This window comes from Engystomops pustulosus, chromosome 6, assembly GCF_040894005.1.
Source record: "Engystomops pustulosus chromosome 6, aEngPut4.maternal, whole genome shotgun sequence".
Taxonomy (NCBI): domain Eukaryota; kingdom Metazoa; phylum Chordata; class Amphibia; order Anura; family Leptodactylidae; genus Engystomops; species Engystomops pustulosus.
Window position 1 is genome coordinate 37,773,256 of NC_092416.1, and position 26,600 is coordinate 37,799,855.

The window sequence follows — 26,600 nt, forward strand, 5'->3', positions numbered from 1 at the left end:
TGCCACTTATTGTACTTTGCTAATTCCAAGTACTTGACCTACAAAAGTGGCGTCATGTAAATTGGTATGATAATAACATACACATGTGCAGGGCGCTGCTGTAGAAATATGGCAGGCCCATTACCCCCAGGGAGCCAGTAGAGCTACATATGTAGGTCTACCAGTGACACAGGTTCACATATTTTACATACGGTATATCCACATTGCAAAAAAAATAACACATCAAGAAAGAATGGTCAAAATACAATGAAACGTTCTATATGTGAATGTACAGATGAGATATGTAATTAATGTATAAAAAGACCAACCTTCTCCCCATAGTCTGAAGAAACTTTCCCTCTCAACAATAGGGCTCAACGGCCTAGAGGTTTCATACCTTTTGTGCCACATTTTTTGGTTACAGGACTTTAAAAAGTTGCAATTCCTATGATTCTCCATTAAAATGTGTCACTTCTTGTCTCTTTTGCACTAGTTTTAAAAAAAAGACGCCCTGGCCAGCCTTACTAGTGTAATGTGCCAAAAAAGTGGCACACGTCATAACTGGATAAGGCGTGGATCTCAGTTCCAGCTCATGATCACTGCGCCAGAATTACTAAGGTTTTACAAAAACTTATGATTATTTCTGGCATGTCACACGTGGGGAGAGCCGATTATCATGACTGGCACGTTGTGGGTTCCAATGTTTTCTAGTGTGGCGTAAAGGCATGTTTAATAGTCACCAACTTCTCACTACCCAAAAGTAACCTGTAAGAACATGTAGGGCAATGGGGGAAGTGATGCCAAACGCGGAATCATATTAACTGACATAAAACAAAAATACCTTCGCCAACCAATAATTACGGGATAAACCCTAGAAATATACAGCAGTGTATATTTCCTGTATATTTTGCTGTACATTTCTAGTGTATTAATGGTTGGCGAAGGTATTTTTGCTTTATTTCAGTTGATTTTACTTTCCAGTGACCCATATTATAGTTTGGGTGGAGGTCACCATCTATTGTTACCAGCGACACCACGTTCTAACCTACACATATTTTCTAAAATTAGTGCAAATCCATACTGTTTTTTGCAGTATCAAATTACTACAAGGTTTTAAATCTTTTCACGAGACAACTGTACTTCTAGTCAGTGTGTGTGATTTTTGTTGGTCAACGAGTGGACATTGATTTTTTTAACGAGAGAGGCCTGATCCAGACATATTGATTAGATAGGGGACACCCCCTGACCCATCATAGCCACTGCTAGGTGCAAGAGGCGTCAATTACAGGATTGGCTGCTCAGCCGCCAATTCGCCATTAAATCCAAATTGCGCGGCCAACCTCATAGACGGCCATCGGGTCTGCTCATCTTTACTCATGATCATACTGAAAGTAGAGGATATATAAGAAAAACATGTATATCATTTCAGTAGAGACATGATGAAAAGGACAAATAAAGCTGTTATTTAACGAAAAAAATTAAATAAAATAAAGCAGGGAAAGCAAATTAGTCAAAATAGGAACACCGCGTAGAAAGAAGAAAGGGAAGTGGGAGCACAAAGCTGAAAATGGGAACAGAAATATGGAAAGTAGGAAGGAAGGAGGTCAGGCAATCGCAGCCTCACGCATGTGAAGAATCCTGATTAAAGCCAATGCCGGCAAACCAATAATAATAAATCCTCTCCAGCTTGGGAGGAGGAGTAATGCAAACTGTCAGCGAGTGGATCATTTATACAAGAGGAGTGCTGATAAATTCCTCCTGATTAAACTTCTCCGCAGACTCACTGGATCTGGAAATTAATGTATACAGACAGAATGTCACAATGTATATATGGGGAACGTGTCTCCAAAGCTCAGACATTGTAATTAGATGAAGGTGCGGAGCGGCGGCTGGAGGATTAACAGCGCCATTTTCTACTAAACAGTAACCACATAGCAGAACACACAAGGATAGACCCGGCTCCGGGTTCATTACCTGCCCTGGTGTTAATAGTCCTCTATATAGCTCTTATCCCAGAACTAGGTATAAAATTATATAAAATAACCATGTGTTCTATTTTCTTCTCTGCCATGATTTATTTTCAGGTCGCTCCGGCAGATAACAGGAGGGAATCTGCTAATATGCTGATAATGCAATTTCCTAATATATTCTGAATAACCCCAAAGATTGCAGGTGTAATGTACATAAACACATAAAAACACGACTACTGCTACGCAAGACAAAGAACAAATCCCAGAGAAGGTCCTCGATAAAACCGATACCCTGTTTCCTCTAAAATAGGACATCCCCCGAAAATAAGACCCAGTACAATTTTTTTTCAAGCTTAGAAATATAAGGCCTCCCCTGAAGATAAGACCTAACGGCCGTCATTGCAGAAGTTCCCCCCGCACCATACATTAATATTAGTAGATCTTTTACATGCTGCAAGACATTGGAGATGTGACATTGGAGAAAAATTCATGGGATAAAATCACTGACTGTTGTGGTGCAAATGCTATACAAGCAACTTCCCGGACAAGAAAGTTTTAGTAAACATGAGAGATTGGGGCCAAAGACTCCAATAGAAATGGAGTCACAAAAAATTCAGCATGAAGATCAGAGTTTGGAGAGTCATAAGAATGTTAGAGAAGTAGATTTTTTGTTAAACAATAAATATGTGTTCATGGAAATATAAGACATCCCCTGAAAATAAGACCTAGCGTCTCTTTGGGAGCATAAATTAATATAAGACACTGTCTTATTTTTGGGGAAACACGGTAGATAGAGTGTTCATGTTGGTCCCCAAACAGAGGAAGGATCTTGGGCAAACATTCTTATACCTTAAAAAGTACCCGTCACCAAATACAAAATTCTTATTGAGGCAACTTTTTGTAATTGTCCATGTGTGCTCCCGCCCAGGTCTGACCATTCAAAGGATATGTCCCCTAAATGATGAAGGGGGAAGTACCATAAGAAGCAAGGGGCTGGCAACAACCCAAAGAGAAAATAACAGGTCACCTCCTCCTTAGTGGAAGTATAAGAATTTTTCATGACTTCCTGAGTTCATATCTTTTGAATGAGTAGACTAATTTTATGAATATCGAACACCAAATTTATGAGGGGCACAGCTGCAATGACATGAGATGTACTTGGTCATAGGTTCTCTTACTGGTCTCATTTTCCCCAATAATGTTTATTCCCAGATGTTGGGAACTGCTGGTTTATAATATCTTTTAAACTGCCATAAAAATAATTATTTCTCGACAACATCTCCCCAGGTAGACACAGAATATGCTTCCTACATAGTACGGCAGTAGGGTGTATAAAAGAGGAGTGCCTATCGACTTGCACATCATCATTCATTACTCAATATGGCATGGAATCTTTTAGGCTGGGTTCCCATGATGCGTTGAATTAAATCATAATAAAAAAAAAAAACAAACACACTTAAAAACTTCTCAATAAGCAATGGTCTCTTGAGGGTCCCATTGAAGTCAGATCAGTATTGGGCAGACTAGAATTGCTTAGGCCCTTAAGATGAGCTGGGATAAAAAAATATATATATTGTATACCCTAGAGAATAGACCATCCAAATTGGGTTACCTTAACCTGTGTTAAAGAATGGTCCCAATAGAGGAACCTCAAGCCAGTCCCTTAAGCTTTATCTTTAAAACTATTTGTTCTTCATTCATTGCTTTGAAGAAAATTCGAAAAACACGATACGTTTTTTTCGTTTGACCTTGTCTAAAGATGCCAGCAAATCTGTTATAGACTTAGCTTTTCACCTTGCCCATTAGAGATCCCACCAGCTGCATAAACCATTAGTGCAGTCATGCAATTCATGCACAGGTCTCAAGAAAGGACCAGAATGTAGACAAGACAAACCCAACAGAGCAACAAGCCAGGCCTGACCTAGTAAGGGGATTTGACTATGGCCCTTGATGGAGAGGACCTTTGAAGGCTCTATAATAGTCAACCCTACACAAAAAGGGCAATATGTAGCGGTTCTCCAGTGTCATTACCCATTCCCCCTATGACAGATACTTGAAACGATCCCTTTACATTACTGGCATGGCTTGTTGGCGTCTGGAAATAGAGAACAGAAAGCTGATACCAACCGTGAACTGCAGGCTCTGTCGTTGCGCTTGCGTCTACACACGGGAAGAGGAGGAGGAAGGGAGGAAACGGAAGGAACAGCATGCAAAAAAAGGGAAAAATGGGACAAAATAAAGGGAACAGATAATACACAAGCAATAATGAATCTCACACAGCATTGAATTTGTAAGACAAGGGAAAACGTGACAGTCATACACCAGAGAGACACCTCACACTTACCTCCAGTCCTGAAAGGAGCACAACCTTCTAGGACCAAAGGAACTATGGGCAGTGGGGGGGCTTAGAATACAAATGTTGAGGAGACTATTTTTTGTTCTTAGCACTTACATATATTATGTCTCATGGTTTTAGCTTTTTACACTTGAACACATTTGGTTATTTACTCCAGTTAACACAGATACTTCGAAGCAAGCCATAAAATTAATTTTATTGTTGTAACAACCCTTGTTTTAGGTACAGCCCAAATATCTAGTCCAACTTTAAAGGGGCTCTCCAAGTATAAAGAGTCTGCTTTTATCTAGAAACAGTGCCACACATGATCGGCGTTAAGTCACCAAAATATGGATGAGAAGATACAAGAAGCAGAAAGGTATGGCTCTGCTTCTGGAGAAAAAGATCTACTCTCTAGGAATTACAGGCTGTCAATTAAGCTTTCTCAACAATATTGTAAATAATTTTTTTTTTTAAAAATGCCCTCATTTTGACAATATATTTGTAACTTCTAAAGCAGTGGTTCTCAACCTGTGGGTCGGGACCCCAGCGGGGGTCGAACGACCAAAACTGGGGGTCGTCTAAAGCCATCGGAGCTGCAATTTTACTGTGTTTTTACTGCGAGTTGCATGGTTTTGGGGTCACCACAGCATGAGGAACTGTATTACGGGGTCACAGCATTAGAAAGGTTGAGAACCACTGTTCTAAAGAATTTCTTTGTAGCAATATAGACAATAAAGAAGGTGTAACATTCACCAAATCATCACAGCCCCTCCAAATAGCTTACTAGTGGTGGTACAGAGAGAAGAACCCCAATAAATCTGATATGGATGGCCAAATCCAAGGAATTGCTACATGTTATCAACCCCATATACAATAAGAAGAGTTCCTAAGGAGTATACATGGTACTGCTTTGATGCATGTAGTATATATACACAAATTATATGGTTGGTGTGTGTTACATCCCAAAGGACATATTCAATACCTCAACTCATTATCACTTAACATATGGTCTACAAGCTGCAGATGCCACATACAACAACCACGTTCAAGCCTGTCCAGATGGTCTTGGCCAATAAATGGCTGCCTGTTTCATGTGTGATTGGCAAGTTGCTTTTTCCTGTGCTTACACGACATATATATAGCATATTCGTTGCCGCTTTCCAGATATTGTCGTCTATGTGTCACAACCAATGATGGTGACTTTTAAGAATGTTATATTGGACAATTGGGATAAGGGTGAACACAACTACTCCAAAACCTCATGTATGAATGTAGCAGATTTCTCACGTGTTGACGACTTAGACAAAAAAAACTTTAGCCCATCATACACGGCAAATTGGTAGTTTCCCTTTATTAATTGTTCATTTGATCTTCCGCCAAATCTTCTCTTCAGATAGAGGCTTACTCTTCTCTAGGATATAGTCGAACCATTGTGGAGTTGATGGGACAAACCCTTCAACAACATCTTGCTTCGTCATTTGTTAATCTATGCATATGTTGATGCTGCAACATCTCCAAACCAACACTCAAGGCAGAGCCACAGGGCCCGGTCAAGCTCATAAAATCTCAGTCGATCAGTTTTACGGGACTATAAACTAACAAACTGAGTTTAGGTCACCTGAAAAGATTTTGACCTGGTGTATGCAGACTAACACATAGGCCAAGTTTCCTGGCTAGAAATGGCCATGTGGAATTGAAAGCTGGCCATACAGCATCAAATGCCCTCGGCTAAACACTTGTATATCCTTCAATTATTACTAGGTGTGCATATTCTAAGAAAAGAGAAGAGTAATCTAAACATCTATGGTTGTGGCATCTCCTTGAAGAACAAAAAAATATGGCTAAAATTTAATATGAACTTGATTTTATCCTCTACATCAGTGGTTCTCAACCTGTGGGTCGGGACCCCAGCGGGGGTCGAAAGACCAAAACCGGGGGTCGCCTAAAGCCATCGGAGCCATAATTTTACTGTGTTTTTACTGCGAGTTGCATGGTTTGTGGTCACCACAGCATGAGGAACTGTATTGCGGGGTCACAGCATTAGAAAGGTTGAGAACCACTGCTCTACATCATCATCCAGACCCAACTACAAAAGAAGTCTAGACAACTTTCTTATAGCAATGGGTAACTTGGACTGAAACTACAATATGTTGGCTTTCTGGTGGAACGCTTTACATAAAAAGTAGGTTGTAGATGGAAGAGATCTGCTTTTGACTCATCTCTTGCACCACTCGTGTGAGAGTTAGTGACCATCCACAACCACTATTATGGATGAAATTCCAATGAATAGTTCTGCAAAAATCCTTATGAACGTTGCTGTGGAAGGAAAGCTAAAACATTTAAATAATCAGATAAAATAGGCCTACCCAATTGAGATCCCAAGTTCTTAGCTCAAATAAAAGAGGCACAGAGGAGGATGACCAATATTTCCTAGCAATTGGGTGGATAGGAGTACCAAGATGGTTACTGAACTTGAGATATAAAAAGGTTGGATAAAAAATACATTCCAGGGGTTCATTCACACGGCCGTCAGCGGGGACGTACATGCGGCAATAGACGGCAATGGCGGCACGGTATTGGTACGGTGCCACACATGTGTTTTCTATGGTGGGAGGAGGAGCCACCTCCTCCTCCTCTCCAGCACACGGTGGTGTGCCCACACAGGTGAATGCACCCTAGGTCTGTAACCACTAGATACATTTGTCATGGACACATTCTTTATCAACCCAATTGTGAACTTGATATGTTCCCTGTATGACTTCAAGAAGGTCCTAGTTCTTTGGACCTGTGTCTTGTTAATACTTTTTGATCAAGTAACTAAAAATTCTCCTTAGAGTGGGTCTTCTAGCCAGGGTTCAGCTAGAATTCAGCAAAATTTTTCAGTCTTTGCTTTCTTAAACAATCAGATTCCACTGGTTGATAAAACCTGGGAACAATGGAATAGATTCTAGATGGAGGATCTGGGGAAGAAGGGAACATGATTAAGGGTTGAGCTGAGCCCAGTCTAAAAAGTTCCAGTGTCCCTTTCCTTTGTGGGTTGTGATTTTTATATATCTATAGTCTCCACTTGATTGTCTTTTTGGTTTCTTTGAATTAAGGGCGTGTGGATTTAGACACCTGATATGCTTTTGCAAAGTTTCAACCATTTTTTACCCATACGCATCATTTTATGCAATGCATTGCTGGACACTTCTCGTTAAAAGGTTGAAAAAAATGTAATAATCACAATTATATATAAAAAAAAAAAAAAGGGGCAGCTTAAGAAAACTTAGTCTTCTTTCTCCTACAGGCTAAGTGTGGTATTGCAGCTCATTAACGTTCATGGCATTGAAGCTAGACAGCAAAACCATACACAAACTATAAACGTGGCAGTGTTTTTGGAAGACAGCAGCCATATTTTTCTTATCCTAGATAATCCCCTTAAGTGTGACACAGCCGAATAATGAATAACATGATCCTACATACAAGACATATGTAATTTTGCCCCACTGATTTACAGAAATGTGTCATATGTTAGGATTTTGATTGTAACACATTACATTATCTGGCGTCTCTTTGTAAAATGTTCTCTACCGTAGAAAAAAGGTTTGGAATTTCACACGTATTTGATAAGCGAGGAGTCATTTACACATGGCATCATTTATCATAACCACACAGCTCGGCCTCCTCATGAATTTTTAGGATGAAAAGGAAGCACACGCTGCAATTTACTGCAAATCTACAGTCCACAGGCTCAAAATAACTCGGTCACGCTTGAAAATCCCTTTAATTAGGCAAATATGCCCTCATGAAATTACCATGCACTACAGGAACCAGCATAAATAAACCACTTGACCCCGCGGGCGCTGTGCAAACACCTGTGTAATATAACGCTGCCACCAGGGATGTGTCATTATGAAGGAAACTCATATTATTTTCAATTATTCCATATACAAAGTTTGACAAAAGTAATTGTAGACATGAATCGTTTTATGGAATTAAAGAAGAAAAGCCATCAAAGTAATGAGAGGTTATGAGCAATGACGGGGAGGTACAACAGCTACCTGATCCCCGCAGGGTCTGGGCTTTAGGTGGTCAGTAGGTCTGGAGTTGAATATGCAGGGCAAGTGTATCATTACGTGACCGGACTATCAACTCTACGATCTGGCACCTTAAAGGGTTCTTTAAATAAAAATAGTAAAAACTAGAGATGAGTGAACCTATCCAATGGTTTGTAGGTTTGGTACGAATGTGCAATTTTTTAGGAACCAAATTAAATCCCCTTTCTGCCATGCCTTGGATGACTCTTTCAAATTGTTGGCGAGCTACTGCTCTTATTCATCTCAGAACGTAAAGAGGGCGGGTGATTGAGGGAAAAGTTAAAAAAAACAAACAAAAAAACATGAAAATAATGAAATGAGATAGGAGTTATAAATGAAAGATCTTGTTTAGAGGACTAGAGGGGGGTTTACCATATACCAATTTAAAGGACGATTGGAGCAAATATTGTTTCGGAAAGAATTCTGAAATTCTAAAACCAAAAATTTGGTAAACCTTCAACTAATCGAAATCTTGGTCAATTTGCTCGTCTATACTAATTATATATGCCAAGAACAGGTAAAGAATCTCAGAATGTTGGGGTTAAACCGAGAGAACCCCTACTGCTCGCTGATAAAACAAGACTGGAAAAGGAAGGACAATGCTCCTTTCTCAGGTCAAATGATACTAGGATACCTTGGATCCAGGTCAAGGTTTTTTTCTTCTTGCATTACAAAACTGTGATATTCTATGATATTCTCTGAGTGGTGACTAAACAGAGTCATTGCAACCTCACTCCCAATCACAAAATGGGAGTTGACCATCAGTAACCCTTTCGGAGAACAGATCTGGGTGTTAAAGTTTCACCAATCTGATTTCATGGACATATCCTTGGCCCAGAAGGCCTGTCCTACCAGGAGATAAGCACTTTAACTGGAAGATTACTACATTTGAGGCCTTAACTATAAACATCCATAATACTTTGGCTATATTTTAACTATAGAGGGCATTTGACATTAAAAAGAGAATTTGTCTACTTTACAGTGATTGGAGAATTGGACACATGACCTTCATATTGGATAACTTTGGGTAAGAATGTTAAAATCTTTTTAGGAGGCCAAAATTTGGTTGCAACTTTTCCCACAATTTATTCCATGCACCATCTTCACTATCTTGTCCAGTTTGTCTGCTCTGCATTATTTACAGCAGGTATGCAGTCGTTTTTTTTTTCCTCAGACCATACAAATTTGGTTTTATATGGAATAAAACTCGAAAAACATTTTATAAAAATAAGTTATTAGTACTTTTCTGGATCTACAAAGCTAAATTCATTTGTTTAAAATGGAATTCTCATATTAAACAATGATGACATATACACAGGTGCAAGAAGAACCATGACCCATGTTTGCCAATTTAACCGGAGGGAATAGGGTATAGGAACACGCCTTTAACTACAGTCAATACATTATTAGGCCGCATTCACACCACCGTAGGGGGACGTATGTAGGGCCGCAAGCTTGCAGCTTACTAAAGCCATTTACTAAATAAACTTACTAAATAAATTTTTGAAATTTTTGTAAGTTTTTCTCAGTCACGGTATACTGTAGCAATGGCCCATTGTAACCTAGAATGTTATGGTTCATAGTAATGATGGATATAAAGCTTGCACACACAGAAAGTGAAATCAGAACTGCATACCTGAATCCAAAAGAAACTATATACCACCACAATCCATTATTTTTTTAAACGCATTGAAAAATGTCAGCTCTCCAGCCGTTTCCTGTGCTGTTTCTCCATGATAACGGACAAACCCTGTTTAGTCATAATGGCATTTTTCTGCTCATCAAATGCAGGTTGGTTAGAGACAGACAAGTATGAAAGGCGGATCAGACTACACAAGATATGAATGTAGTCTGTTACCATGGAGATAAGAACTTAAGACAAACTACCTTAAAAGGAATATTATAGAATTTATAAATAAGTGGCCAATATCAGATTGGTGGAGTGCAACATTGGGCGTCCCTGACCATCTGCAGTTTCATGTAGTCACTGTTGACACTTCTTCTCAGACCTGTCATGGCTATTGTCCAAAAGGCCTATTTTTACTTTGTTTTCAAGTGATGCCACTATGCTTTGTACACTATGAAGAGGCTTGGTGTAAATCAGAACACACCATTCTTCGAGACAGACCATCAGTGGGGTGTGTTCATTGTCAAACTCTTGCCAATCTGATTTCGGTCACCAAAGCTGAAGGTCAATAGTAGGTCAATGAATTAGGCTACATTCAGACGGCAGTTGCCCACCGTACCGTAGCACGGCGGTGCGGGGAGAGGAGGAACATATGGCGCACAGGGCCGTACTACGTAGAATGAAAGGATATGTCCTATCTTTTTCCCGGGTACGGAGCGGTACGGTGCCGCACGTGTGCTGCACCATACCGTTCCCGTCTATGGGGGATGTATGTCGGCCGTATATACGTGGGCCGTATAAACGCCCCCCTTGGGGCAGTGTGAATGCAGCCTAAATCCCACATACTGGGGAAAATAGTTACAAAAAAAGAAACATCCTTTATAGGATATAGAAGAGAGAATGTTTGTGGATTGCTCTACTACATGAAAGCACTTAAATTAGTCCTTCGTCGTTTCCATAAATTATTGCTTATTCATGGTTCAGAGGCTGAAGAGAACCTGTTAAAATGTGATTATTTCCCCCCCAAACCCAGAATACATGCAGGGAAGTGACATACACACATGTAATGAAGTTACCATACCTGGGGTGGTGGAGGGTGTGGTAGTTGTGGTGGTAGTGGTGGTTGTTGTGGGTGGTGGGGGGGTGGTGGGGGGATCTGGATGAAAAAACAAGGAAAACAAATTCCAAATTATAAAAAAAAAAATAAAATAAAAACACATCACAAAAACCACAATATCAATGGAAAATCAGTAGGACATCAATGCGTCGATGGAAACCGGCATACTATTAACGTGAAATAATCTGCAAAGCATCCATAAAATGATTGTGAAATAATGTAATTAAAGGTATAATTAACACAACAGTAAAAACAAAACAGACATATTACACAAACAAGAAATCAGAGGGATAGCAATGAAAAATATATATATACATTAACATGGAATACACACGACACAAATACTTGCATTACATCAATTCGAAAGTGACATCAAATCCATATGAAAAAAAAAAAAGAAAAAAAAAAAAAGAAAGAAAAACATCCAAAAACAAATTTAAATTAGTAATGATGGCATTAAACCTGAAAACGCAGCCTGTCAGCGGGAGATATCAGAAATAAAGGCAAAATATTGAAGGACATAACAAGCAACGCGCATAGAAACCACGGCACATTTCTCGAAGCCGTTGCTAAACACATCAAGCTAATTAGTTGCATTAATGCAGAGCATCACTCTCGTGTTTGGCATACGAGGATTGTTATTTTGGCTATGCTTCTTCGGAAAAAAGTCTACCGGGAACACAATTTTCAGTTATTTAGGATTTAGTGTGTAGGATACACATCCAGGGCAAGGGTTCATCTGCTTAGTAATCAAGTCCACCCTAACCCCATGTGTTACCTTGTCTAAAATCTGGAGACCTTCTAATCAATGAAGAAAAAGAGTTAGGTGGTCACCATTGGTGGTTTCTCTTCTATTGAAGTGGCTTCACTATGAGGTGGATATACATAAGCTAGATGTAGATTTATGGTAGAACGATCGCTGATCTTATGTTGGACCATCGGGTGATTTGCCAAGGTCAATCGTTCCATACACGTATTTATTGTTGAAACTGGTTATTAACGTTTTAATTGACCGAAATTTTTTTTGCCATTTGGTTCCCAAAATTGGTCACATTTTAGGAACCAATTTTTAGGTGGTCTGATGAAGGATTCTCTATTCTACTTAGCTGCTTAAAACCACTTTCATTGTTGGACTCCTCCCGAGTAATTACATTTTAAATTTTAATCAACTTGCAGGTAAAGTGCATGGATATCTTATATTAATTATGAACACCTCATTCTCGCAGTTCCAGTTGTAGCCACAAGTGTTACCTCTCTGGACTGAAGCCCACTGGTATCTGTATTGTTATCATTATGGCCTGCAGGGTAGGATCAATGGAGTAGAAAATGGGCCATTAACTAGTTGTGTAGAAAGAAAGTTTGGTAGGTTTCACCAACAAATACCCAGGTTGGACGGGGTAGTAGTGGACATGACGGAGGAAGCATCAACAGTAAATTCTTGTTAAAACATAGCTCTTTAACCACAACTTTAGATGCTTGTATCGGCATTAATCGAGTTGGAGACTAGGTCAGAAAGTGAGAAAAGTCCTTAAAGAGAAACAGTCATCAGTAACCCTTCCATCCCCCAAACTACACGCTGTACCTTTTAGATGTCTTTATACATGTATCACTGATGCCTCTATCCATAGGATTAGAGCCAGCATCTTCTAAAAAATGTATGGCCTCTGTTACTAAAGAGCCAGTCATGGAGGCGGGGTGTGTGTGTGTGTGGTGTGTGGTATGTGGTATGTGGTGTGTGGTATGTGGTGTGTGTGTGGGGTGTGTGTGTGTGTGGGGTATGTGGTATGTGGTGTGTGTGTGTGGTATGTGGTGTGTGTGTGTGGTATGTGGTGTGTGTGTGTGGTATGTGGTGTGTGTGTGTGGTATGTGGTGTGTGTGTGTGGTATGTGGTGTGTGGTATGTGGTGTGTGTGTGGTGTGTGGTGTGTGGTGTGTGTGTGTGTGTAGTGTGTGTACAGTCAAGCTAGCCCGCCTCCTAACTGAGGCTATTGAGCAAAAAAAGCAGCAGCACTCCGTTAAAATCTAGCGTTCTCTTTATTGATCAGAAATACATGCAACGTTTAGACACAGGCTTTGTCAAGCATTGCTTGAATAAATAGAACACCTAAATTACTAGATTACAATGGGGTGCTGCTACTTTTTCCTCAACCTTATATTACTAGACCCATGCAACTGGGATATTTCTGTTGCAGGCACCTACCACAATGTAGGTAGCCAAAATCTGGATGCTGTCTCAAACTTTGTATTCCTACCTGAGGCAATGGCCAATGATGAAGCTAACCCGAGACACACAGAGAGGCAGCTTTTCGGTCAACCTCCTTATTCACCCCACCCTCAAGAATTCTCTAAAGAGGTCTTTCTTTCTCAATGTCCTCATACATGAGGATGGTCAGGTTAGCAGCGTCAACGTCAGTGACGCTTGCACTCCCTTGCCTTCATGATTGAATCTTTATTAACAGAGACCATCAAAAAAAATATTTGTCAGAAGAATGATAGCTCTGATTTCATTGATAGGGCAATCAGTGAATGAAGCATAAAGACATCTAAAAAGGTATTGGGTGGGTGAAGGGTCGCTGACAACAGGATTTAGGAGTCTTTGCCATTAAAGGAGTTCTATACAGGCATGTATTTAAGTTTTCCATGATGAGACATGGAAAACATTGCCTCTTAGCTACCTTGGAAGGCAGCCCCCATTTGACATGCTTCATGTTAAGGGGGCTGCCTTACAAAGTAGCCAAGAGGCAATGTTTTCCATATTTGCATATTCAATTTAACTGAACCTTCCAAAGATCTGATGTCATCTCAATCCTGTCGGGAGTAAAGAAAGGCTCAGCTTTTTGGAAATTTGGTCTGAAGTTCAAGGAGAACTAATTTAAATACCCCCCCCCCAAGAAGACTGTGAATAAGTCACCTTAACCAACTACATCTTTTTCAATAATAGCCAGTACCCTTCCCAGAGATGATTTATACAACTATTCTGTATTATAGGGTTTTATCAATTTTATCACTAGTTATTGGGGAATTGCAATTTCGGCCATTCCAATCTGATAGGTTAGCTACACAAGATTCTGTAAAGCGGTAAAATAAAAATACTGAATACTGTAGATTCAAAGAGGTTACACAGAAAATGTACAGAGATGTAAGAGAGGAACAATTCAGATATTTATTCTGTGTAGGCCGGGGCTTCACTACTCATTGACCCCCAGCTGCTCCTACTAACTGGCTGACCATTTGCTATGACCAGAAAGACAAAAGCTGCAGAAGTTTTGCTTCAGATTTCAATTTTGGCTTGCCCAAGGAATCCTGCTGGCAGCATATGAGAAAGTGATGGTGGACTGGCACTGAGTGACCGAACTGAAATGCAAGAAATAGTTTTGGATTGTGCATCGGACCCCACACCGGCCGGAGGTTCTGCTGTGCTTGAACAATGACCCCGCTGCGTCAGAAGAGGTAAGACGCAGTGCACAGCGGAGGAGAGGCAACAAGCACAGAAATGAATAATGGCAGCTCATCTCATGATATTAAAAGATATGCTGCCAAGTAAATTTATGAGCCCTATGACCAGCTGGGACAGGGAGTGTGTAATCCCGAGAACCTCGAGGCAATGCAGCGACTGCTGGAGAGGGAATGTGTCCTTACTGATGTTTATGGCTGAAATCTGAAGTAGAGGTAGAAGAGAGGTGTGCAGAAATTCTGGACGTGCCTGATGGCATAGGCACAGAGTCTGCAGTCCTGATACTGGCAAGACATTAATTCACACCACCATGTGTCCGAGGTCGGGTGGAGAAGGGAGGGGGATTGAGCGATCCTCATACTTCCCTTCTTCATGGAAAGCAGTGCGTCAGCGCCGCAAATTTGGAAACACTTAGGACATGTCCTATATTTTAACCATGTGGCCCATGGGGGACCTAGAGTAAATATCAGTAACCTGAAAAAAAAATTACTTTATTTGTAAATATGAGGTTTGGTGCCCAAAAATTTGTGAATTATTTTATGCTACATTACTGTACAAATCTCTCAAAAATGTGTCCCAAAAATAAGAAGACTGGGGGTCCGATTTGAGCGATATGGACCAGCCCTATAGTGTTTGAATGGAGGGTCACACACACATATGACCAAGCATTACTCCATCCAAACAGGGGAACAGGGATCACAGATTTTGAGATACATGGGGTCCTAGAGATATTTTAGTAGAACAGTATTTCAAGTACTAGAAGGTACACACTATTGATCAACATATAGTCATAATTATTACAAAAGCATATTTGGAAGAAAATACATGGCATCTTATTAGAATGTATAGATTATAAACTACCAGATTTTGGTATATTGGGGGGGGGGGGGGGGTAGAGGGTCTTCCCTCCAGGATCTGCAGAGACACCCTTCACCGTCAGTGCGGTGCCTCGTTTGGAGTAAATTAGCGAAATCTGTGAAAATCTGTTCATTTCATTTACAGTAGTTGGGGTAGATTTGGTAACATAAGCATGGGTTTCTGTAAACCCCAAAAGGAGGTAGGTAACAAATTTATACTTCTACTTTCAAACTCCATCATGATAAACCAGGGACACTTACTCATAGATCCAGGCTCCGTGACTGTGGTATACTTAGATTTCTCACTTTCTAAAATCAACTTTCGAAATCATGCAAATGAGACAGAAGGGTTGTTACCAAAGTCCCACTGTCATGCAGCTTCACATGCTGCTACACAGTCTCCCCCTCAGCACTTCCCCCACTGCCTGTAAAGCTACAGCATAGAGGGGTTCTGGTAACTCCCCCTAGTGCCCTTCTGGCTCATTAACGTAATTCTAATAACTGATTTTAGAAGGAGGGAAGCTATTGATAACAAATATAAGATTGCCACAGTGCCTATATTTATAAGTAACTGTCCCTGGTTTATCATGATGGATTTTGATGGTAAATTTTCTTCAGCCCTCATCCCCACAAAAGTTGTTTTGTCCATGTGATATCCATTGATTCCTAACCATAGCACACAAATTCTTTTCTATGCGCTCATGCACGGCCTCTTCCACATCCCTGTATATGGACTGCCTGAGGTCCTATTCCTGTCTGGGTCGGACCTTCAAATAAGGGACCTAACAGAGGACTAACTAAAATACTCTCCCAGCTGAGGGGCTGTCGCATTACCCATTCTCCTGAAGCAGATATATTAATAATCTTACGTTACTTACAGTCGTGCTGACATTTTACTATTCAGTATAGGCGGCCATATTTTTTTATAAAAATGAAAACTGTTGGTTGTCACTTCGGCAGTAGTCTCCCAGCGGTCGATGACAATCTGTCAACTAGCTCTGTGTGTACTGGTAATAACATCGTGACATTATATCATCAGCAGCAGAGATGCTGCCGCAAAAGTGACAACCAATATGGCAGCGCATCCTGCTGTGACTTCTGCAAAAATGGCATCTGCAACAGAATAGGAAAAAATAAAAAAGCCAATAATATCAGAAAAATAACAAGATTAACAAATATTGGCTACGGCTCCAACGTGATTCACGATCTAGTTAAAGAGAGTCATTAGTTTCCAGCACGGAGGAAAGGCAGGAGGCAGGGAAAGTGAGAGACATGCTGTTGGATGTGGGACATCTCTCCAGTGGACATATGTTTGGGTCGGAAGAACAGCAGGTGGTGCCGCCATCGTACAGATGCTAAAAAGTACCAATATCACGACCATCTGGAAGTGGCCTTATGCATGGGATATAAGTAAACACTACCCCCCTCCCCCTCTCAGTCTATTCTTATAATCCTATTGATATATTCCCAAAGAACTCCTTTAAGGCCCTTATAACTGATAATATGCCAAATAGGCCATCTAGCTAACAAAAGGGCGGTGACCGAGCGGGCTGCCAGCTCAGAAAAATCATTAGTAATGGATTGCTCAGACATGCTTTTGGGTTCCCTGCCAATGCACCGCTGCTATGATTCAGTGCTTCCGAAGAAAAGTCACATCACATCGCTGCCGAGGAGCTGGATCACTGATCCTAATTAGGGATGAGCAAATCTTTAAAAATTCTATTCCCCATCAATCCTCCGAATTCTGAGCGATTCTGAATCATGACAAGTGAGCTCAAAGCTCGAGAGTCATATCTACCATCTCGAAACCCAACAGGATGAATGACTTTGTGGTTTATACATTGCTGTTGGGTAGTCCAAGTTCAGGGTTAGGAGATATACTGTGATATACTGTAGCAGAGCGAATCATGAACTCTGCTGCTACTCCGCTCTTTTGGGTAACTTCAATAACCTCTTACTACCTACCATTGCTTTGGAGTTCTTCACCTAGGCCCATCTTTGGCTGATTTTCTGCTCTTACCTTTAGATTACACTTGGTCATTCTGGTTGTTGACCTTAGTTTTGTTCCCACCTATGATCTACCTCTACGTCTAGTGTTATCTCGACTTCTTCCTAGCCCGACTATTTTACATTTTCCAATAACATTACACTACTATCCCCAATCTGATATAAGGAGTTGAAGGGTGAATACCAAAGAATCTCTCTAAAACTTGCCACCAAATCAATAATCTCATGTGAGTTAACTTCTATCATCATACTTATCTAGGACAACTTATCTAGAACAACTTTAACTCTAATGCCCCATACCAACATGATGCTGGGGGTACGGAACAGCAGACTTCAAATTAAGTTCAGTTAAGACAAACAGCAGTGGAGAAATTCGACACATGTACTGTGTTCCCTAGCTCAGGCTCATATAGGACTAAAATAAGGCCTAAATTGCTCCTCACAGTTCAGTATGGTGACTTAAAGGGGTTGTCTGGAGGTTAGAAAATATAGCTGCTTTCTTCCAGAAACAGCTTAGCCGAGTTGCAATAGGGGCACAAACCATGTTCAGTTATGGCAATTTTTAAAAGAAAGCAGCCATGTTTTTTAACCTCCGGGCAATCCCTTCAAAGAACTCATACAGAGGTTTGTAGGGCCACTACCATACCTCCCATAAACTTTCATTGTATAGATTCTTTACAATTTGATTATAATTTTTCATTGTTTAATCATCTGTCCAAATGTACAAAAATATTCTGATCTAGAGGCTCTTCATACATATCATACCACACACAAAAGAGACTCCATAATTAAGAGGTCTACTGCCTCGGGGCTCCAAGTACACGTCTTCAGTATAGAACTATCTATATAAAAAAGTGTCTAACTAAACAATTATATGTCATGCCCTGAGCAATGTGAATCACATGACGCAACTTTCGATGAAACTTTCTTTTTATCCCCATGGGAGTCAATAGAAATGTTGTATTACTGTTGTGCTCTTGTCAATTCCCATTGACTACCAGGGATAACTGGGTCACCTCCCTTGTGTTCACACATATCAAGAGTAAAGATATCGGATTCCCAACTGTAGTCACTCATTAGGGAGTCTTTGTGTTCAGACCTCAGTTTAGTAACAAAGGACGTGGCCTGCTGCTGACATCACTGGATCGGTCTTTTACCTCTGGAAAACTTTGCCTCCCGCCTGTCTAAGAGAGGTAGAGGGCAGTCAAGGCCTTGATCCGGACTTTCCATTTGTGGGCTTATTAATAACAGTATTCTGAGACGTTAGTGCGAATTATTGGTCCAACACAGTTTATTGTCTGCAAATGTTCTTCGGAGTCGGGATATTGGTGGTTTGAGGCTAAGCTATCTATAGCCGGTGTGGGGTCCAGAATAGGACAAATCTGCAATGTTATACAACTTTACAACCAAGTAAACTGCCCATGTTGAAACAGCAATGTAAACATTAAAGTTTAGAACTTCTACATTTGCTAAAGCTGATCCGATTTGGTTCTGTATCTCTGAAGAATCCTACATGTAGGTCCTCAAAAACCTTACAAAATCTCCTATAGATTTTTTGCCTCCTGCTCTTACACAGACCGGTGTGTTTCTAAGGTAACAGACTACTAAGCCAACCTGATCCTCTCCCTTCTACCTGTCCACATTTGGTAAGTTAGCATGAAATAAGGTGCGGATGGACAGTAATTATACAACAGGGCTAGGTATCAATTTAGCTCTTCTCCTCCATAATTTAAACTGTATCAGCACCCTCAGGATGCAGATACAGTTTAACACACAAAGGGGATATGTGTTGGCACGCTCCAGCTCCCTGAGAGGTTGCTTTATTGATAACCAGTCTGGTAGAACCTGCTTTCAACCACTGTGTGGGTAGCCCCTTAGTTTCTAGGACCCGAGGTAGTTGTGTGGGAAAACGATAAAGTGTCCTAAGGACCAATAGTTTTGCTGGTAGCAGTGCGGCACAAAGGGCGACTTCCACAGTCAATTGGTGTGACAACATTGTCATTTTATAATTGTCTTATCCCAATTTATGCCGCAGGGAATTTTTCCCTGTAACACTGCCTTTAATTGTGTGATTTCTACAATAAAATCAATTAATTAATCTGGGCATATCCCAGCGCTTTATTATAGCGCTTCATTCCGTCTTTGTTAGCAGAGCGAATTACGTTAGTATCTTAGGATTACAAAATGAATTGACTGACTAATGGGTAACGGTACTGCGAAAAGATGAGGAAATCCGAAATGTGGAGTAGATTGGGGCCCAAACACTGTCCTCGTTCCCCGAGTCTTAGAAATAGCAGATAGTAAAGGCCATTCAAAGATGAAAGCAAATTTGTGATTCTGGGAATTAGCGGCAAGACTTGAACACGTTGTGATTGTTTAAGATATAACGAGCTTCTTTTTTTGATGTTTTCCCCGTGTGTAGGTGTGTTTGTCTTCACTGATTGTCAGGTTTATCATCATGGAACGTTTTCCTTTAATGAATCACAAGTGGAGAAGGTAGAATGGGCGCAGAAGGTGTTGCTTGCGTTTAGCTAAATATATATCTAGATAGATAGAAGCTTGGAAAATTAGTGGAATATCTATACCTCCCTCCTATAGGTCTATATGACTGTTTGTACTCTGTAATGTCTTATTTTATTTGTATATGTCTCCTATGATTTGTAAAGTGCTACGGAATATGATGGCGCTATAAAAATAAAAAATATTCTTATTATTGTGTAGGTATAATAGGGCCCCATGTAAAGGTTACTAGGAAGGGTTTTACGATTATTATTGAATCTGCGCTCGCGTTTCTATTTTTCCGTTCCAATATTTTGTATTGGCAGTACTGGATCCGTGACCATGTGGGCAAAAATATCGCCAGTCGGAATATTGACTACATTCGATCAATCTAGAGTTGCCATTTCCCAGAATACCGGTCTAGCTGTTATTCTCAACGTTAAGTCGTTCAGTTTTAAACTTTTCGATTGCTATTAGAGATGAGCAGGATTGCTCTTTAAGTTTGGGTGCGACCCGGATGTATTGCCGAATTGGTGGCTGTGCAGCCAATCCGGCAAACTGACACTCCTACCTACCAGCCATGGCTGTGATTGGCTGAGGGGTGTCCCCCCTGTCCAATCACAGCTATGACTATTAGCTAGATGCGTCAATTTGCAGGACTGGTTGTATGACTGCCAAACGGGCAGGGTTTCTCTTGAAACCCTGATCCGAACTTAAGGTTTGGGTCTGTTTATCTCTATTCACCATTGGATCAAGTCCCACCCCTTCCTCCCCTGTTTTTTTTAAATCCTGTCCCTTGTTGTGGCTTAGTAGACTTTTTACATTTTTTTTTTATCTAAAAAGTCAGCGATCATACTACTGCACGTAGAGAAAATGTGGTCAACGATCAAAGAGTTCATCAATCGCTGGTGAGGAGGCTTCTCAATATAGCCATTGGAGAACGTATGGGGCACAGAAATGAATATTTGGTGGGTAAAAAGAATCTTTCAAAAACAAAATAAAGGAATAGGAAACCCTACAGTCTCTATTTAATTCAACAAGATCTTCTGGGAACTAAACAATGTAAAAAAGTGATGTTCCTATTACTTCTAATACTAGATCAGTTCCGTGGCGACACCATCAGGAGTATACTAAAGGCACGCACAAGACATGGCCGTATTCCTAATAACCCAGATGTTCACTCCAAGCTTCCCAAGTGATAAAATAAACAATAAGGTGTTAAATTGGGGAGCACTTTCATGTTTCGGCTGCCACCTGTTAATGAGTCATCGTTCCCCAAGCCCTGATGAAAGAGAAGCAGAGAAGTAATCCGGCTTTGAACTTGTGAGGAAGGTAGGGCGAGCAGGGAGTGCTGCGCGTGTACTCTGCGTGTGATAGGAGACGTTAGCAGGATGTCAGCCTCCAATCACAGGCGCATCTGGAAGTCCCTTTATCTCTCCCCGAGCCGGGGCCTGTCTGTAATTAATACATCAAACCCTTAATTACAGACAGTACTTTTATGAGTGTTCAGGGAATATGGCTGCAGAATGGTGTCACTGTCAAGATGACAAAGACAAATAGAAGACAAAGTGACAGCTTAATGTGGCACCGACTCGTGCTATGCACCGCTTATGTGTGTGGCAGAACTATATTCATACATGTCAGTGTCCCAGAAAAGTGGAAGAGCCTAAGGGAAGACCAGCACCTGCAAAATATTTATTAGGACCTGTCATGTATGCAAGTGCTATGGGGGAAGACCAACATTTGATAAAAGTAGAATTTATATTACATAGATGTGAACCAAAGTACAATTTTTGGAAACTTCGAAAATGGTAAAATAAAATGAGTGAAGGTAACTAAAGTTTGAAGTTTTTCCACACAGTTTCGCCACTAGGTGTCACTGTTTAATTGATAGTTTTTTTTTTAGAACTTTAGAGTTTTAACAAAACAATGGTATTCGTTATTTTTCGTTAAAATTGCTTGCCAATGGACCATAAGAACTAGAGATGGCACTTCCCTTACACAATAGCGAGCGTGAGGCGTCCAACTCGCACACGGTTGGCTCTAGGTTTCAGTAGGCCCCTGGGCGACAGAGCCTCAGTGGGCCCCTTTGCAGTGAACTCACATCGCAGCATTAAAAATTCAGAAACTAAAACAGTCTCCTGTTCCCCAAAATATTCCCTAGTTTATCATCCCAAGCAGCCCCCGCTTTTTTATTTTATATACAACCCCTCATGGTTATTTTATATAAAGCCCCACTCACCCACTGTGGATTCATTAGGTACAGCCCCCTATGCCCCATGAATTTCTTACGTACAGTCTTATCTGGGCCCCCCCCCCAGCAGCTCTGGGCCCCCGACACTTGCCCGGGTATAACCCGTGCTAGCGCCGGCCCTGAATTCACATCACACTTGCAGCACGTGCTAGCCAGAATGTTCAGCCCAAATGCTTAAAACCAGAACTAAACTGACATGCAAAGTTCAGTTCTGATTGCTCAAGAGTTAAGGCCAGACATTCCAGCCAGCACACACTGATGCGAGTTGAACGCACCACACTCACTAGTGTGTGTAGGGGGCCTTTACTTAGAAGAAAATGAGTGTTGTGAGCATGCTCCATGACCAGAGCAGAGGTCGTTGAGCAGGGAGGGAGGGAGGTGAGCTGTGTAGCTGACCCTGTGGTATCTGCTCCAAGGTTTATTATAAAGGATTAGCCTAAAGGGAACTATGCTCAGTAGGGGTCATATAAAGGGGTATTCTCATGTCGGCAAATTGATGTTATTGTTTGCATAATGAAAAATTATACATTTTTCCAATATATTTTCTATACCAATTTCTCACGGTTCTCTAGATCTCTGCTTGCTGTCCTTCAACAGAAAGCTTCTATGTTTACTTCCAGAGAACAGAAATCAGACCATAGTATAGAGCTGTGTGTAATAACGAGCCGCGCACCTGTGTGTGACCATGGTCAGATTTCTACCCACCGACAGCAAGCAGAGATCTAGAAAACCGAGAGAAATTGATACAGCAAGTATATTGGTAATTTGTATAACTTTTCATTATACAAAAAATAACATTTAGATGCTGAAATAGGAATACCCCTTTAAGCACTTCCAATTAATGCCTTTTTGACTAAAGTCATCTAGTAAAAGTGGATGAGTAGTGCCAGGTAAGGGATGAGAAAGTTATTTATTATTCTAGACCCTCAAACTTCCACTTCTACTAGAGGGAGCCCCGGGACATCCCAACCTCTTAAAAAATGTTTTTCTTACATATAAAATTATACTGTGCAAAAGTTTTAGGCAGATGTAGAAAAAATGTCTCAACGTAAAATTGAATTAAAGAAAATACAAGTGTTTACAGTTTATTCTTAATTAAAATGTAAAGTGAATTACCAAAATGAAATCTAAATCCAATCAATATTTGATGTGGCCGTCTATCTAGAGACGCCTGTACACAGTCAGGGGTCGTGTAGGATTTAGCAGCAGGCGTATGATTAACCAATTTTACCAAACAGGTGATGATCACCGTTATTTTCATGCGTCGGCTGAAACAGCTGCATAGGAGCGGTGAATCTGGGAGAAGGTGTGTTCACACTTTGCAGTCATGATGCAGTTTTACGGTAATTGCATCGTTAAGTTTTGATGCCCTTTTTGCTACAGTTTTTTATTTTGCCAAGTGAAACCTGTTACATAAGTCTCTCCCCGGTAAAATTAAGAAACTGCACCAAAAACCCCATGAAAACTGAATGCAGTTCTTTACGATGCAATGTTAACCGGGGAGCCACCCAGAGGAACAGCCAAATTCTGCTACAAAAGGTGAGATTCTTAAAGACCAGGTCATACGCTAAAGTAAAGGTTATACTCCATCATTACTTATACTCCATGATGAAAAACTGTATGGAAATGAAGGGTTCAAGGTTCCTTTAACACCTATGGAGCCTGGAGCCCCTGAGGCTCATTAACATACTGGGGCAGATTTAATTAACCGGTCCTGTCGTGATCCAGCAGCGCGTTCTCTGTCGAGGATTCGTGTCTTCCGGCGATTCACTAAGGTCGTGCGCCCGATGTCCACCAGGTGTCGCTGCTGGGCTGAAGTCCGCCGGAGTTCACCATCCTATGCTGGGTGCATGTAAGCGCCTGTCAAGCGCCACAAATTTTTTTTTTCAAATACGGCGGTTTTTCCGAATCTGTTGGGTTTTCTGACAGCCACGCCCCTGGATTTCCGTTGCGTGCATGCCGGCGCAGATGCGGCACAATCCGATGGCTTGCGCCGAAAACACAGGGCAATTCAGCGCAAAACGGTAATTTTCGGGAAACGCGATGACAAATAGAGATTCGGGCCCTTAGTAAATGACCCCCACAGTCTTTCATCATAGTGGTAGATGCCATTTAAGATATAAACAAAAACTAAGGTTTCAAGATGTGTTTTTCAGGCTCTTTTGGATAAGCACAAGGAAGCAGGCAACATAACCAAGAACTCTCTTCAGCATCTAGAAGGACTCGAAGGGAAATTTTTCATGACTGGGACCATCGTTCCCACCCCTGGTAAATCGTACGCTGGGATTAAGTTCGATGCCCTGTGCTGCCTAGTGTTGAATTTTGAAATTGCAAATGTGCCAGGCCGGAGTGTGATTGCCCCTTCACGACCACTTGGTGTGAGGATGGTGCAGTAGGAGTAAAACAAAAACAAATTCTGGCTGTGCACCAATAAAACCCCCTAAGGAGTCCGGGAGAGATATGGCAACCACACACTGATCCCGATAGTCAGCATCAAGGAAGAGAGAGAAGGCTTCCAAGTCCATGTCCACAGAAGACCTGTAGTTGTTTGGAAAAACTTCTGAGATCCTTTGAAAACTGTGTGCAAAAAAAACTAATGCCGTTTTGAATACAAAGAATGGTCCCACAAAATATTGATTTGATAGGGTCGTCCTATTTGTTAATTCACTTTACATTTTTTTAACTGATAAAAATAAACTATTAACAGTTACATTTTTTTTTTTACAGGAAACCTAACATCAAAATCAAGTATGGAAAAACCAGGGGCAATTGCTCATAGATCCAGGACCGTGGTAATCATCTTATATTATTATCAAGCTTCCACTTCTCCCCCTACTAACGCCCTCTGCCTGCTGTAATATCTCACACAGTGGGAAGGGAAAATGCGCCTGCACAGTGTAACAGCCTCTGAAGATACAGCACAGAGGGGCTCTTCTAACGTCCCCAGGGCCCGATAGCATAATTATAAAAAGTTGATTTTAAGAAGGAAGGAGGCCGTGAATAAATTCCAATGCTCAATCATGGCGTCAGCGGGGGAATAGTGTAAGATAGGATGGCGTATTGTGTGTTTTCAGGCCTCTGGATAACTTTTTTACGTTTTCTTTTGATTAGTGTATTTTTTTTAAGTTATTTTTTAAATTTAAAAAAGGGATGGATTTAAATCCATGTCCATGTGGGGACTGGCAATTTAGTGGGGTGAAACCTGGTGACAGGTTCTCTTTAAAGAGTATTAAAGGGGTTATCCAGGTTTTTTTAAATTACTGAGGGCAGGGCTATTTCAACATAATAAACATGTACTCACCTCGTCCGGCGCTGCTGATGTCCCGCGCCGCGACCGGTCTTCTCTGTGCGCCGGTTTCATTACAAGGGCGCACAGGGAGTTTCCGGTCGGCCGGAAGCTCCCATCCGACAGCATCTCCCAGCACTTACAACGCTGAGAGATAGGGACGGATGGGAGGAACCGGCCACATCGCGGACCGGAAGCTCCCTGTGCGCGGCTTCCGTGCCCCTGTAAACAAACAGGGGCACGGATCAAACGGGCCGTGGCGCGGTACATCAGCAGCGCCGGAGGTAAGTGGATGTTTATTATTTTTAAATAGCCCTCCCCAGCCTGGCCCTCACTAGTTTTTAAAACCCGGATAACCCCTTTAACTCAATTCTAAGTTTAGCTGCCTCCGAAAGGTGGCACCAGAGAGACAGTTTTCTTTCAGAAATAACTTGCCTAATGAGGGATCCTTGCAAGACTCTCAGGAGCCGTCTGGTGGCCCCCACAAAGAGTCAAAATTGAGTGGAGCTATACGTTATGGCTGAACGGGTCTTACAGTAACATGAGTATCTAGTACTAAGATAGCAGCTATGGGTGGCCGGTTGCTACTCCGTTTGATCAGTAAAGAAGTGATGGAGTATGAATGAGCATTTATTCATTCAGTCTGTCTCTTTTTAAGTTAAAGAAACTCTGTGGTGTATGATATAGCCGGATCTGTCCAATAGTGGACAACATCAGATCTCGACGGACCGCCATGGAGTATGACGGGGTGGTTTGGGTACCATTTACGGTCCCCATCGTTATGCAGAACACTTTTGTCTGCAATTCCAGATGGACATCTGCTAATGTGAATATAGCCATGGGGAGAGTTTTATCAACTAACAAAAGACTGGCAATTTTTAGTATTCTCTATAAAAAATTTACAACACTAAAGTCTGGCCAATGTTCCACACGCATATTTCTTGCCAAACACATGAATGGTTACAATTATAATCCCCCAAATATGATTCTTTATTTTGGGATGAAATATGCATATGAAACATGGAAGAAATTTACAGCTGCGCTAATGCAAAATAAAATGGAAAAATTACGACAAGGCTGCAAGGATTACTGAAGATTCTCGAAGTCTTAAAGGACACAAGAGTCTCATCCGAA

General features: G+C 41.1%; 1 protein-coding gene across 5 annotated transcripts in view; it reads right to left on the reverse strand.

Moving 5' to 3' along the window:
• Positions 1–26,600, reverse strand: part of CADM1 (cell adhesion molecule 1) — a 213,155-nt gene that overhangs the window by 16,280 nt on the left and 170,275 nt on the right. For 2 of the 5 annotated variants that reach the window (XM_072155762.1, XM_072155765.1), the window contains 2 exons: positions 11,075–11,149; positions 4,077–4,109 (listed from right to left, as the gene is read on the reverse strand). The exons of 1 other annotated variant lie outside the window; for it this stretch is intronic. In XM_072155762.1, coding sequence (XP_072011863.1) covers positions 4,077–4,109; positions 11,075–11,149 — 108 coding nt within the window. The remainder of the gene's footprint in view (positions 1–4,076; positions 4,110–11,074; positions 11,150–26,600) is intronic. 2 more of the 5 variants (XM_072155764.1, XM_072155763.1) reach the window with 2 other exon arrangements.